The sequence below is a fragment of the Coloeus monedula genome (assembly GCF_965178545.1).
Source record: "Coloeus monedula genome assembly, chromosome: 1".
Classification (NCBI taxonomy): domain Eukaryota; kingdom Metazoa; phylum Chordata; class Aves; order Passeriformes; family Corvidae; genus Coloeus; species Coloeus monedula.
The window spans coordinates 151,441,425-151,457,259 of record NC_138781.1 but is presented as its reverse complement, the minus strand read 5'-3'; the positions used below and the strand labels follow the sequence as shown (position 1 = coordinate 151,457,259).

The following is a 15,835-nucleotide window of genomic DNA, read 5'->3' as shown; positions in this document are numbered from 1 at the left end:
TCTGAAGGGGTGGAAAGAGGCTGATTAGCCTGAGAAATGTGCACAGAAATGTGGTTTCAGAGGGATCTACTGGTAAAATTTCTCTTTGGAAGCATAGGTCAGACAATACAGAGATGGACACAGTGGGTACCCAGACACGCAAAAATTTCTAAAGTCATCTTTTCTTGGTCTAACTTGATGCTGTAGTGAGACACACCAGACACACCTATCTTACACCAGACAGATACTTGTGTTCTTGCATTTTCACAAAACATTATTACAAGTTAAATACTATTTGCTTTAAAATCTTCTAGATGAGATTTCTCATCTGCACAGGATGTAGAAAAATTACATATACTCCACTACATACATACTGCTTTTTCTTACCCATGAATGGCATTCCTGACATTTTAGGGGGTTTTGAAAGCTAAAATGCCAGCTGGCACAGCATATTTAGACTTTGCTTCTGTGTAGGGGCTGATGGGGATACCCAACATGCTACATTTCTTACCAGCTTCTGCTTCTTCATCATATAAACTTGCTACAAGACAGGTGGCAGATAAACACTTATGTCAAAAATGTTTCTCAGGAAACAGATCATGGAAGAAGTCTATGTACCAAACACATTGTTTAGAAATTGTTAAAGATTCATTGTGTCAGATTTCATTCAAATGTTACTTGTTTGGTTCCCCATCAGGCACTTTTAGACCTCAGCTGGCTGAGGGAGATTAGAAGGGGTTGTGAGAACTTTTCTTTACTGGAGACAATGATGAAACAATTTTGCTAACAATTTCCTGCTGTGCTTGCACACCAGAAGTTAGCTAAGAAAGTTTTTCACTTTTCTCAGGATTCAATCACAAAGTTCTCAGCTGCAACATTTTTTTCTTTTTTTTTTGTCCTAATACAGTTCTCATAAAATGAATTGGAATATTGATTTTTTTACCTACTTTTGAAGATCTTAAAAAAACCTGTTTCTGCCTTGTTTCAGATATTTCTGGGATTTTAACTTGGGTGGCTGCATGTCCCGCCTCAGTGGGATTAGACACACATTCCACTTTAGTCATTGTCTCTAAAACACTGAAGTTCGGGGTTTGTTTGCACACAGATTATTTTCAAGGTCTGTTATTGCATGAATTCATGTTGAAAACATCATTCATAATGGAATCTGCTTTGATATGGATGAAGAGATGGAAGTGCATCCTGCAGCCTTGTCTCTCTGGAGGTCGGGAGAGGGCAGAGCTGTTGATTTGCTTGCTAAGACTGACCAAGCCCAGGGGCAGAAGGAACAGGAAGAGTCAAGGTCAGGGACAGAGCCCTGCAGCCTCCTGTGCCATGAGTGCAGCTAAGCCCTTAACCCAGCTTTATGCAGAACCGTAACTGCAGGTTCCTGCAGGCTGCTCCTAAGGAAGACTCCATGTAAGGGCAAATTCCTGTAAATCTCTGCATTATTTCCCACTAAGTGCTGAGATGGGCTGGACATGGATGTGACCAAAGCCAGCAGTGACAGCTCTGCTGTTATCCTCTGTGCTTCTCTCTCTTCCTGATGTTTACTCTGCCACTGTGGATATTGAGGCTCTTTTCAGCCCTTCCATGTTTATCTGTTTCTTTTTCAGGAACTCATCACTGCTTGGTACATCGGGTTCCTGACACTCATCTTATCCTCATTTCTTGTTTATCTGGTTGAAAAAGATGTTCCAGAAAAAGATGCTAATGGGGTGGAGATGAAAGAGGAGTTTGAAACCTATGCAGATGCACTGTGGTGGGGGCTGGTAAGTGACTCCAAAAATACCTTATACCCTTCTGCAAAACTTCATATGCAAGAAGAGATAAAGTTTTAGAGATCACAGTGCAAGCGCTGCTATATTTGGGTTAAAGGCACATTACCCATGTAATATTACCAAAGTAGGGGTGCCCCTACAACCAATCTACAATCCTGTTGATTTTCAGGTTGATTTTCAGACAAAGGTCCTTAGGTGCTTGAACCTCCTTCAGAAATCAAACTATGTTCCTGGTGTCTGGGAAGCCTCTCTTTTAGAGGAGCATCTCTTCAGGCATAAGAAAGTATGGGAGACTGAGCTCTCATGCCAGCAGTTTCCTGCCTGTGAGAGCTGTGCCCCTCAGAAAATGGCAGAACCAGAGCTGGCCAATGGATGGGTCTGTTGGGCTATCAAAGAGCACCAAACATTTGGGCAGTTGAGGCAGACACTCATGGGAGTTTGGTTCCTAAGGACCCAGTGACTGAAGATGTCTCTGCGTTCAGATGCAGAAAGCAGAAAAATATTCCTGGAAAGGTTAACTCAATAATTCTTGTGTCTTCCATGTATTCCCCAAAGATCAGGAAATGCCACTTGTGGTAGGATACTGAACAAGAGGGATCTTTGATATCGCTGTTCTTGTCTTTTCTGATGAAGAGAAGACCATTGGTTTGCACCACTACTCATTCAATCACAGAATGTTCCTGCCATTACAGAACTCATGTGGCTTTGCTACTGATAGTCAAGGAAGTCTATGTCATGCTGTGACTAAAACTCAGCAGCATATTTTTTATTTAATGTAGTTCACTCATAAATGTAAGATACCCCCCTCCCCCATTATTAGTCAAAAGATACCAAGTGTTGCATAGAACACCTGGATGTTTTCATATCCTTTTACATCCAGCACGTTGTGCTATTGTGGTTAGAAAAAGTACACAGTTGGAGATTAACAATTGTGCCAGAAAGGATCAAGTTTTCACAAAATCATCTTTGTTTTAAAAAGACCAGGACTTCAGGTAGAGTTAGTCCTGGCTTACTGTTAAGGGTTTGCAAGCTGCTAACTGGCAAATCCCATTCCTAACTGTGCACTGACGGTGGGCAGGAGACTCGTGGAGTTCTCTTGCTGCAAATGCATCCAAAAGAGGCAGCAGCTTTGATACTAAGTCCATTCTCCATGCAATGCCTTGGGACTATGATGCCACCAATAAAACTGGTTGGCCCATAATCAAGATCTTATTTCACAAAGCTGGGCAAAAGCACCCATAGGGCTAAGTGAGTTATGCAGCTATCATGGTGACATTGACACAGAGCTGTTGGCTTTGTTTTTCTTACGTCAAGTCCTGGTCCTTCCGCCCCCAGATCACCCTCGCTACGATTGGATACGGCGACAAGACCCCCAAAACATGGGAGGGACGGCTGATTGCAGCCACATTCTCTCTCATTGGAGTATCTTTCTTTGCTCTTCCTGCAGTAAGTACCTTCCCCTCCTCTGTTAGACCCAGCCCAGCGCTGTACACTTGCAAAAAGAAGGTAAAGTTAACAAAGTCATCAGTGGAACCAAATCCCTTTTTAAGAAGCACTCCAGAGACTTGAGAGGGTCTGTATCAGTAAATGGAACTTGTTTCTTCCCAACCTTTCACAGAGCCTATTGGGAATAACACATTTTCCCAATACTCTTCCAGTCACTATGTGGGCATTGTCTGACTGTGCTAGTTGGCACAGGAGAAAATTAATCCAGCAAGTGAACAATCTGGCAAACCACAAGGCAGTTCATGAGACTGTACACTGGCAAGTGGTAGTTTACTGGTGTTGACAAGACATATTTTGAAAGTCTTTAGGGCCCACTATTTTAATAATTAGTATTGGGGGCACATTTCATTATTTGCAAAGTCCTCAGATAAGAATGGGACAAGATCTGACTAAGATGGGCTGAACAGCAACAGAAATTGTCCCAGTCCCAGATTTTAGGATATTTTTCCTTTAGATCCAGACTTGGAAAGAATTTCACAGAGGATGACAAGTCCTGTATACCCAAATCCAAAGTATGTTTTAGCACAGCTCTTGTATCACACAAGCAGAGTTTCACTCTACCCTGAGTGGAAAGTAACACAGCACCTGGCCACCTCCAGCTTGGAAAGGCAGTTGACATTCAAGAAGTCTGTAGAGGACCTTAAAATGATTTAATGATTTGGTGTGGCTGTGGTCCTTGAGAGGATCATGACAACCTCCTGTCCCATGAGTGGGGCAGCAGGAAAGGCATGGGAACTGCACAACGATTCCATGTAGCCATCTCCATCTCCACCCATAGACCTGCTTCCTCTCATCATTAATCCCTTTTTTTCCTGAGTAAGAAATATCTAAAATCTTACATCACTCTATGCTTTCAGGGCATTTTGGGATCAGGGCTGGCATTGAAGGTCCAGGAGCAACATCGTCAAAAACATTTTGAGAAAAGAAGAAAGCCGGCAGCTGAGCTCATTCAGGTTTGCAGCCGCTTTCCTCTTCCTTGAAAAAGTTTTGTGCATGAAGACTGCTGCATCATGTTAACCAGGGCCACCACTCCTCCCCTGCCCAAATTCTCACTTCCCATTGGAGGGGGTGAGAAGGCGTGTTTGTCAGTTTTTCACACTGAGCTAGGTAATCCAGAGGCCCTTGCAGTTTTGAGAAGTCTTTCAACTCCCAGAATATCTTTCAGAAGAACTGTGTCTTTTGAAGAAAGGGTCTCATCTGCTAGCTTCTGGAAACCACCTGGCTTCTGCATCAGTGCCACAAAATCAAAGAAAACAAGTTGTTGAAAATGCATTCTTTCCAAACTCCAGATTTTTTCAGTTCCCCTCAGAAAATATTTTTCTGTGCAAACAGAGTTATGCTGTTATTGATGTGAAAACAGCAATAGAAGTAACAAAATAGACAGTGACAGTTTCAATCAAGGCAAATAACATAAATATTGTGTGGGTTTTAAAAACTAAAACACACCCTGTATCTTCTGTTTTGTCACTGGATGATCCAAAAATTCAATGGGAAGATAGTCCTTAACTCACTTGGTCTTCCGTTATGGGCTTTGTTATGAATTTGGGACATTAAGCTTAAAATCATTAGTCTGTGTGCTGACAAATTTGAGACGATTTACTCTTACTAGGTACGGAGCACATCCTGATGGCAGTGAAGTAAATGGCAGCATTTTCACAGAGGGACAGAGAAAGTTTCTGTGATATCAAATGGAAGCATTGGTGCTCAGGATCAAACCAGTCCTCAGGAGAAACAGACTGAGTGGCATTAAAATTAATTACTGTTCTCATTAAAAACATGCTTTAGCAAACAGAAGGGGCTTCAGGCATGAATTGTGAATGGAATTCATCTTTTAAATTACAGCATCTCCCCTCACCAGGTAGCTTATTTAGCTAAAGTGGATTTTAGGTATGTGCTTAGAGAAATTTTTTTGGAGAATTTTAATTTGAACTAAATGCTGGAGTAGAAAATTGCTCAGCAAAATTTCCTCTGATGATACGTTAGGAGGCAAGGCCAGCAGTGCTTGAAGCTCTTTTAGATGTACCAGAGAGGACAATAAAACCAGTTAAGTCTAATGTAATGTCATGTTCTGTTGGTGGTTCTCTCCATGTCCTATCTCCTTTAACAACCCTCCCAAATCATAATCAAGTGTCAATAGTTTTTCCATACAGTGACACTCATTTGGTATGGCTGATTAGTAATTAATTTCCAGATAATCACTCAGGTTCATCGTTATGTTCTTTGAGACAGTCTGGCTGCAGTCAGCTGGGAAATAACTTAACCTAACACTAATTATTTCCTCTCCCTTGTAATTCAGGCTGCCTGGAGATACTATGCTACTAACCCCAACAGGATTGATTTAGTCGCTACCTGGAGGTTTTATGAATCAATTGTATCATTTCCATTTTTCAGGTAAGTGCATTATCCCCCTCTCCATCATCATTTTCTGTGAAGTATCAGTCAGGACAGGGAACATAGACTTTATATATGTGTCAACGAGGCTTTCGTAGGTAACACATAGTTTCCAGAAAACTCTTCTGAGGAAGAGGAGTCTTTTTTGAGGTGGTGGTTTAATTTCAGTCACCACTTCTGAGTTCAGTGAAAGCATTCCATACATAAGGACATTCAGATATAACAGATGTTTATATGTTTATAGCAATTAGGCTGATCCTCACTCTCCTCGCTGGTCAAACAGGCACCTTTCTCACATTTAGGTCTTAACATTTAAAAATGTTTTAAAAAACCTATACAGCCCTATGAAAAGCCAAGACTTTTAGCTACAGACTATCAGCTACTAATAATGGGCATTACATATCTAAGTTAGTGCTTTAAACTTTTTTCTGGACTTGCTGTTGTGCCTCATTCTGAAAAAAATGCCCTTAAACTTCTTTTTGACTCAGAGGTCTCCACGTGTAGTTGTGCTCACTGCACTGCTACTGAAGCTCCAGCTGTTGTTCAAAACTGATTTGAAATGTTTCAGACTCCTGCTTTCTCAAAGGGAAAATTACAAACACTCACCCTTTCTTTGTTTTATTTTTAGAATTGATTTCATGTACTCCAAAAAGGAAACCTCTACAAAAAAAAACCCAAAAAACCCAACACCATAAGTGTTTAATTAAGGTTCAGTACATTTCTTTCCTTTTCTTTATCTCTTCTCACTTCTATTTCCACATTTTCCATTACAGAGTAATGTCTTCAGGGTTTCTTGACTGCAGGGTTTTTTTGGATAATAATTCTCAGACTCATAAGGAGTCTGGACTCATTATTGTGACTTCAAGCTTCCTCATTGTATGTAGGTTCTTCTGTGATTCAAATGCAACATGTAATTAATTGGTGTTTTGCAAATAAGGTCCTGGGAGAGAGGGCAGGGGAGATCACTTCTCACCAAGGACTGGATTGCCAATCTAAGCAGCACAGATTGGTTTCAGGAATCTATATCACTTTTTTTTTTGCTTTATGGTTAGTTGAAAATGTAGCTTTTATTCCACTTTCTCTGTCAGTTACGGTCACAGAACAAAACATGTATAAGGTATTCACAGTAGATTAGCAATTTATGTTTTAAAAATATGCTGAATTTATTATGTGATTCTTCTCTCCTTGCTTTCTTGTAATGCATCCTCTCTTCTATAAAAGGAAAGAGCAATTGGATGGTACTGCCAGGTATGTAGCTGCCATTATTATATATATATATATATATATGTTTTAATACAGCTGTTGGAGGATGCAAGCTAAATAGTTCCTTGTGGATTCATGAGCTGTTAACTAAAACGTGCTACTAACACCACAGGTAATCAGTAAAAATTATTAACAAATCCATTTCCTGACTGCTTCCTGACAATACAGCTAACATGCTAACTGTACAAAGGCAGTGTTGCTTGCTGATTGTCTGTAAACAGCTTTATTGTTTGTTATGACTAATCATGGTCTAGATTTCTCCTGATCCATGCTGTAGAGCCAGGTTTTATCATCCAGGCTGTTCTGGGGCGAATTCAAGATTCTGGTTGCTGTTGTTGCTCCACAGTCATTCACAGAGCAATGTTGTGTGGGTCGGTGTCAGTTTGACATGTTCAAAGATTTCTTGACAATGAAGATGGGTGTCTAAAATGGAACAGCAGGATAGTCAGTCTCTCTGGTGGTACTGTAAAAGTGATATTAGGTTTGAAGCCCTGATCCCTCCCCTGCTGAAAAAAATGGGAATATTCCCTATCACACAAGGGAATTTCCAAGTAAAGAGAAAGAAGGAATCATCAATCCTAGTACTGGTCAGTCACTGAAGACTACAACAGAGCAGCCACTGTCAGTCAACCTGCAAGGTCTCAAATGGAAATTATATATTTATAACTCTCTTTAGCTAAGTGGAAGAGTCAAATGCACATACAATAATCGTAAGTCAAAACTTAATGTTAAACTGCTATAAGGGGGTGACCCACAATGAATTCAATAGCAATTAAAGGATAAATAGATCGACAAACTCATGCTGAAGCTACTTTCATTTGCATCCCCATTTACAGTGGAGAGAAAAGGAACAAGAATTGTAGCAATATTTGAAAACACTAAGCCAGAAGTCAGGTCTCAGTTCCAGTCCCTGGCCTGAAGAAAAATTAGGTTCCTCGTTTTGTTTTTTAAATATTTCATGCAACACATGACAACTTCAATAAAGGAAGGGGAACAAAAAAATAAAGATTAACACTTGCTCTTCTATGAATTTTTTGGGTTCAAGCTTCATTTAGCAGAAAATAAGAACCTATCCCACGTTTTCTAACAATACAGGCAAGTGCTCTAGTGGCAAAATATTGGGAAAGGATATCTTCCTCCTCTTGCCAACAAAATCATGAACTCACCTGCCCCTCCTCAAAGACTGACTGGGTGGGTGGTACTCAGTTTCTGAACCCCCATGGAGCGTAAGTACTTTACAACCATGGAACTGCCCAGGCTAAGCAGTCATGAGCAAGCTCAGTTGCATTAATGCAGATGCCTAGAGATTTTAGCCCTCTCCAGCATTGGTAACAGCTGAACTTTGGTCTTTAATATGTAGGGGAGAGCTTAGGAGCTGAAATCCTTTTGAGTATGTAATTCCATACCTTGAGTCAAAATGTTCTGGCTGAGATGCAGCAGCAGATTAAAATTAGGTAAGAGAATGACTGCTTCAGTTTACCACTGGTCACAGCCCCGCTAGTTCCTGCACCTGTAGCAGTTTGTGGAGTAGCTTCTGAGTTACTGTAGCTTTCAGGACTATAGAAATTATTTTATATTGACACACTGAATTAAAAATGGAAAAGTATGACTCACAGCTCAAAATCTTTTAAACTATAATCCCAAGGCCCCTCATTCTAGCTGGATATATCTTAGTTTTATTTTGTTATATATGTAATAACCCTCAGCAAAATCATTAGTACACCTGCATGGGAGCCTTCTTGCTAGCAGGAATGTGTTTATGGCATGAAGCATTCAATTAAAGGGATTGGAAACCCTCCAGGTAAACAGACATATAATGGTACTTGTGGGAACATCCACTGACTTCAGTAGAAATGGGATTGAGTCATAAAATCTGGTTGTTTTGACAGTACCACCTTCCATCTCTCATAAAACTCTTATTTACAAACCAGAATATTAAAAAAAAAAAAGGAAAAAAATCTTCTTCCTCCTACAGTGATTTAGCATAGAAATTATTTCTTGTACTCCACTGAAGTTTGTGCTTTGACTGTATTGAAATAAATGAGCAATAAAGGAACGTGGTTCTAATGGGAGAGCAGGCCATAAGTGGCCCCAGCCTCCAGGTTCTTCCATCAGTTAAGTACTTAATGAGAAAGCTGCTGTAGTAATCAATGGCACTCTCTGATCTGTGGTTGACAAAGGAGAGAGAAGAATTGGTCCAAAGCTTTCACAGAAGCTTTTAATAAACTAAAAAAGAGGCCTGGCTGTGTCAAAATTTGAGGATGGGAAGTGGCAGGGTTTCTATGGAGTAGTGTAAAAGCTCTTTAGGAACTCCACAATTCTAGAGTTGACCTCTGTGACAGATCCTTCTAGGATCTCTCTTAGATCAGGAGAGAAGCAGGAGCTGTCATCATGATGAAGTCACAGACAGATATAGGTCCTTGTTCTTAGACCATTTGGGAAGAACACAGGGGTCAAAAATGAGTGGAAAAGTCCATTCCAGAAGCTGGATCCAAAGGCAAGGCTGCAGGGCAGGACTTCTTGTAGTGGAAAATCAAGTAAAGTTTGGCAGCAGCCCAAGGCTTTATTGAAGCTCCCTTTAAATTAAAACTGTGAAGATATGAGATATGGTGAAGAGGACATTGCACTGCCCTGGAACTCAAGTCTGTCCTGTAAACAGTGAAGGGAAGTGGTAGTTATGATGCTGCTCTTTAAGAACAGCATCTTCCCTATGGGCCCTGTATAGTCCCCCAAACCAGGAGGAACTGGGGCTGTGCTCTCTGCGCCTCGCTGATGGTGAGTTTACTGACTTCATGCCAGAGGTGCCACTGGCTTTTTCTTCCTTAATCTATGCCTAAACTTCACAGCCCTATGAAATCTCAGATAGCAATTGCTTTTCTCCCTGTATTGCAAAGCCTTTTCATCAATTAATCTCTCAAGAAGGGAGATTTATGAGAAAGAGTTACTAATGCTCAATTCTGCTGGAGTGCAGCGAGTCTTTTAGCCAACATTTGGGAGCCTGACCCACATTTAGGATGGGCATTTGCTTGCTGGACATTTTGTTTATTCTGGACCAAATTTTTATGTCTGTGTTTGGGGAATGAATATTGGGGCCTGATTTTTCAGTGCTGCTGTTAGCAGCTGTTCCACTGATTTTGACTAGTGTTGAAACTTGTATGTACAGGCACTTAAGTGAAGAATTTTGAACTTTCTCCTAGAGTCTTGTTCCTAATCCTCATTGTCCAGCTGCAGAACTAGACATCAGGAGAGCATGTATATTCCTAGACCTATTATTATGTGATTGCAGAAAAGTCATTTATCCCTGTTTCCTTAACTCTACAAGATAAATAATATTTCTGTGCCATTTGAAAGTTGGTTTGATTTTTTTAAGTGGCATAATCAGTACCTGTCCTTCCTATTATGTGAGTATGAAAGAATTCATGAAATGTGGTTCATTTTTGTATTGCCAGTGCTAACAACAAAATGAAAATAAAACCTTACTTTGAAAGGCATAAAACTTCACTGCCAGCATTTCATCCTAATGCATCTGCCCGAAACAGAAAGGAGAAAAAAGCCACTCTGATCTGCACACTACATTAACTACAAATGAAAGGCTGTTCCCATTCTTTTTCATAGAGCTTTTCATGGATAATCATTAATGTCTCATCTTAATAACTGTTCTTCACTTTACAGTAATGTCATGTTTAGTAGGGAGTCATTCTTTGGATCAAGCCTCACAAGAAAACTTAGGTATATCCATTCAAGTAACAGTTGAGCCTTATTCTTTTCATATTTCTTGCATGCCATTCTCTGCCTGCACTTTCTGTTTTTACTACAGTAGTTCACCTAACCACCATCAAAAGTAAGGAACAATAAGACTTAAAAGTTATTAAGAATAAAAAGAAAGTTGCATGACCTTGCAAATAGTTAATTGTTCTGCTGTTCAAAAAACATGGGATGTTATCCTGACTCTCCCAATTATCTGCTTAGAAACAGGTGCTTTTCTCTGTTTCCATAGAATGGAAATGAAACTAGCCTAGTCTGCAAATCATTTTGAAATTTACTGTGAGAAAAATACATTACAAGAGCTAAACTCTGTTCCTTATGCAGTCTCAACCCTGCCAACACAATTCATGCAAGTTACTTTGAATTTGAGTTCAGTGGAACAACATCTTTGCATGTGTATTTGCAGGTTCTAGTTCAGCAAAACAAGCGGATGCTTTTGACCATCTGAATAAAGTTAGTGACATGCTTAAATATCTTGCTGAACTGTGACCTAAGATGTGGGGCAAGAACTTTACCTTCCTGCAAAGAGACATAATTTGTGGCATTTCAGGAATATGAAAGACACATCATTAGAAACAATATTTTGACTGAATTGCAAAGTATTTTACTCCATCCCACACCTTGCTGTCGTTCAACTTTAGCTGGTTGTTCTCATTCCGACTTCATTCCACAAATATCAACATGAAAACATCAACATGTAACTCAGCTTTTCTAGCTGGAACTCTTCAGCTTTTGAAAGCAGCAAGCAAAGCATTCCATTTTTTCCTTTGATGATTGGCCCATGCAAAATAGTTAAGAGACTGATTTTGCAGTTCGATATGCTTTCTAGTGCTTGATACATGATATGTTCACTTCAAAGCAAAAAGTACCCACTTTCTACCTACAATGGCTGCACCCATTGGTGAAAAATATCCATTCTGTTTTCACAACGAATTGGATTTGGATTATTCTTCCCATAGATTTATGTGACATCGTTTATTTTCATCCATCTCCAACCCCTTTAGAAAGTGTGGATGAGAGAAGGGGCTAAGCAAAGGCCCTTAGTGTGTGTAAAGGCTCTTTCTTTTTCTGAAGGGCAGCAAAGTTGAGCTGAAGTTTTGACTTGTACTCATGTTTATGGGCAGATAATCTGGATGGTTGGTGAGTCTGGATTTTGAGTCATACCCACCCTTAAATACCAATGAGGACATACACCACCAATTGACTTAGAAGGGATGTTTCCTCCTCAGACATTAGAAACCTGCAAATTTAGACCTCAAGATTCAGGATGCAAAGTGAAGTCTTTAGTTTTCAGAATGCTGTAGTCAACTATTTTGAGAAAGAACATTTTTGTGAGATCCTCCCTGAAGAAAAGAATGCTACTCAATCAAAGAGAAAGCTGATTGGCTAAAGTTTAGAACTACCTTAGAAGTGGAGAATGTTCTTTGTTTTATCTTAAGAAAACTCATGGACTCTCTGAGATCAGTTGAACGTGTTCACTGCAGAATTCATGTCTGTCACAGCATTAGTTTTGTGCTAATTTCTATTAGGGTGTTCAAAGGAGAGTACAGAATACTTCTGGAAACCTCATTCAGAATGTTTGATTTTCCAAAGCTAAGGTCACCCATATAAGTTCAGCTGATAAGGTACAAAAATACTGGAGTAAACATGACTTCCTTCTACTTCCAGTTACTTGAGGCTAATTACATCTAGTGATTCTAAACTGTGAAAAATATGGGAAAACTTCCTGATTATCATTTGTCCGTGTTAGGTGAAAGTGGCAAATCCATGGCAGAGGGCTGTTTGATTCACTCTTAGAATTAATTCACTATTTTTCTCCTCATACATTTACCATTTGTTTATGAAATTCCAATACTAGGAAAAGGATAGAGAGGAGAGTATCTGGCTTGCATGATGGGTTGTAAATGCATTATTTCTTTGCATGACTGTTTCTGGAAAATATTTCTAGTTCAGTGGTTCCCACTCTTTATTCTGAGCAAGGGTAAAACATGTGCTGTAGAAGCCAGCTGTCTCTTGTATATCCAGCCACCAAATTAATCTCCCAGTTGGTCCAAAATAATTCCCACTGCTCTCAGGGACCAAAAATTTAAGACCTGAATTTTCCTTTAGGTAGGAAGAAACTGTCTGCACTGCTTTCACTTTCCTCCCTTTCTAGTGATCTGTATCTACCACAGAGTTAAGGAATTCTCATCCTGGGTCCCATTTCAAAGATACAGGGTTTGGAACCCACGAGGGAGAGGATGCACTAGCATGCAAGACAAGTGTATCCAAGCTAGTCAGAGAAACTACCCTGCATTTTTGTCAGCATGTTTGGGATGGATTTGGATCTCCCCAGTTTCTGGAACCATGCTGGAAGTTGAGAATCATATTTTATTGAATGTAAGGAAGCTAAATGAAGTGGCAACACTGTACCAAGGGGAGGAAGAGCTAACATCAAGAGGAGTCGGAAAGACTAGCAGCAGCACATGAACCTGTGGGTGGGAACCACTGTCCTAGCCCCTCTCATGAAGGATCGTGTGATCTGCGCATGCTTCATGCCCTGGGACTGAGCCATGCGCATGCTGCTTTAATGAAGGAGATTGCGTCATGAGAACAAATGTTTCCTCAGTGCTTTTTAAAAGATCAATGAAAACTAAAACCCCAGCAGATCCAGATTTCATCCCTTGGAAATGAGAATAAAGTCCATTTTTTTTTCCTGATGACAGATAGTCGTTATCTGGAAAGAAGCTTGGGTTTTGTTTTGGGTTCTTTTGTATACAACACATGGTTGTATATTTTGATGTGAAGCTGATTAATTATTTTCTGATGATTTTACTGCTCTGGCTGCCGAATATGAACACAATTGTCTATATTTGTTGCATAAACATACTGTTATGAATCTGAATGTTACTTTAAGGGTTAATCTTCAGGGTTCAATTAATGAGGAAGGCTTCAGCTCAGGTAACTTAGACTAGAGACCTTCTTTTTAGATTACTTCTCATCTAGATCATTCTGTAGTCAATAACCAGAGCCAAGTTGCCCAAGTATAAAGTCATCCCAAGCTGAACCACACTCTCCCCACTCATTGGTTAGGGTTGCTGATTCCCACTGATTATAGAAATGGGTCTAAAGAGTAATCTTAGACAGGAAGTTTAACTTTTTTAACAGCTTTAGACAGATCAGATGGGTTCTAGCTCCTAAGCCTAAGATGCTAAAGCAACAGTCTTGGGAGACCAGTTTCTTCCTAAACTGACACTTATCAGCAGGGATAGCTGAGAAACTCTCTGAAAAGAGAATTTGGGAATACTTTCAGTTTGTATTATCTACCTTTAGTCCCATCCCACTGAAAAAACCACCCACTCCGCAAATGAGCGTGCCAACATATACAGTGGAAAGTGCCACTGCAAATAGGTACGGTTTTGTGCTGAATGCAGAGGAATATTTTGTTCTGATTTTATCTATGAGGAGGATATCCAATCTTGTTCAGTCCTAGTCTTGCATAGCTCTATGACAGATTTCTGCATATCTTGCTTATATTTCTGTCTTCTACTTAAAAAAAAAAAATTGCTAGATTAATATTCTGGGCACTTTGCATCATCCACGGACCCTTTTCCTTCTGGTTTGCTCCCTATAGATCCTTGCCTCACTTTAAGCCTCCTTTTTTTCTGGTATGCCAGGCAGGCACTTATCACAGGAGTTTTAAGGGGCAAACTCTGGGACAACTGGATATGTATTTTGAAGAATTAAGCAAGTTTCTGGAGAGAGAGTCAGAGGCCACATATAATGACAACTATATTATTTTAATATAGTACTAAATGGCTTTTTAGAAACAACAGAAGTCTTTTGCCTCACCTGTTTTTCTGCTTCTTTGCCTTTCAGGTTCTGTTCCTTAAAGATACTTTTCTCTTGAGAGCTTCTCTGTAGTGTTACTAACTCAACTCTTGTGACATTTAGAATGTTGCTCAAAGCCAGTGCGTAGTATGTGACCACTTGACTCTTCCTTTCATTTGAGATTCATCTATCAATCATCTATTGTCAGTGACCTGTAAACCCCCCACCTGGAGAAAGCTGATCTCCACAACAAGCCTGTTGCACAATTTTTCCAGACCCAGAAACAAGCTTTGTCATGGATCTCCTCATCCTAAACCTTTGGTTTCTTCTTTCTTTGATCTTATTTCACAGTCTCCTTCAGTTTGCAAAGATCACCACCAGGTTGTGCATGCCTCATTGCTCCTTTTTCTTTATATTAAGGAAATGCTGACTCTCACAAGCTCACTCTAACACCTTCAGGTCATCAATTTATATTGCCTGGCTGACTCTGTTATCACTTAGCTAGATTTTTGGTGCATTTCTTTGCATTTAAATTCTTTTCAGTGTTGTGCTATGATTCTAGACTCTTTTTGACCATCCTTCTCAAAATTAATTCCTCCTTCAAACTTTGATTTATTTTCCCTACTTTATCCAACCAAAAAACCCACATGTAAATAATTCTGTTGACTTTTACTTCCTCACCTTTATATTCCATGCTCTTTCAAATTTGCTCATTAGCTATCTTCTCCTAGATATACTTGTCCTATGTATGGCAGCTGAGTGCTTGAAGAATCCAAATTTTGCAGAGAACTGAGACATTTGTCTTGTAAAGCAACACTGCTCTCAAATGTGGCTTCTGAAACAGAGAAGTGAAAGTGATGCAGAAAAGATAGTGCAGGATTCTCCCAGACTTAGTAGAACACAAATCACCTGCTGGGACTCTTCTCCCACCATCAGTTCAGCATCAACAGAACCTTGGTGGGCAAAGCAAATCAAGATTTCACCCCAAAAGCAAGATCTATGGAAATAATTTTTAAAACTAGTTCTTAAGCCCAAACATGAGACTGCCCAAAACATATTTTGTCATAGACCAAGCAGCATCTCATATTTTTCTACAAACAAGGAAATAATCCCTGATTTTTGCTCAATATATTTTTCTTCACTTTGTGCATCTTTCCCCCATTCATCCATGAATTCTTCAGGAAATTGCATTAGGGCAAAGTCCAAGTAATATAGATATCATTCATTTAGACTGTTCTTATTCTTCACTCAAATCCGCACTTTTATCTCCTGGAAATGCTGATATATCAGGACTAATTCTGTGTCTCCATACCCAACTCCTTCTTATTTGCCACTTCAGTACT

The 15,835-nt window shown here is 39.7% G+C and overlaps 1 protein-coding gene across 2 annotated transcripts in view; it reads left to right on the top strand.

The window, feature by feature from the left end:
- Positions 1 to 15,835, top strand: part of KCNQ3 (potassium voltage-gated channel subfamily Q member 3) — a gene marked incomplete at both ends in the record, with an annotated part of 195,440 nt that overhangs the window by 168,602 nt on the left and 11,003 nt on the right. The window contains 6 exons of one of the 2 annotated variants that reach the window (XM_082300709.1): positions 1,593 to 1,748; positions 3,093 to 3,203; positions 4,121 to 4,216; positions 5,560 to 5,654; positions 6,876 to 6,902; positions 10,590 to 10,646. In XM_082300709.1, the coding sequence (XP_082156835.1) occupies positions 1,593 to 1,748; positions 3,093 to 3,203; positions 4,121 to 4,216; positions 5,560 to 5,654; positions 6,876 to 6,902; positions 10,590 to 10,646 (542 nt within the window). The remainder of the gene's footprint in view (positions 1 to 1,592; positions 1,749 to 3,092; positions 3,204 to 4,120; positions 4,217 to 5,559; positions 5,655 to 6,875; positions 6,903 to 10,589; positions 10,647 to 15,835) is intronic. The other variant, XM_082300710.1, reaches the window with a different exon arrangement.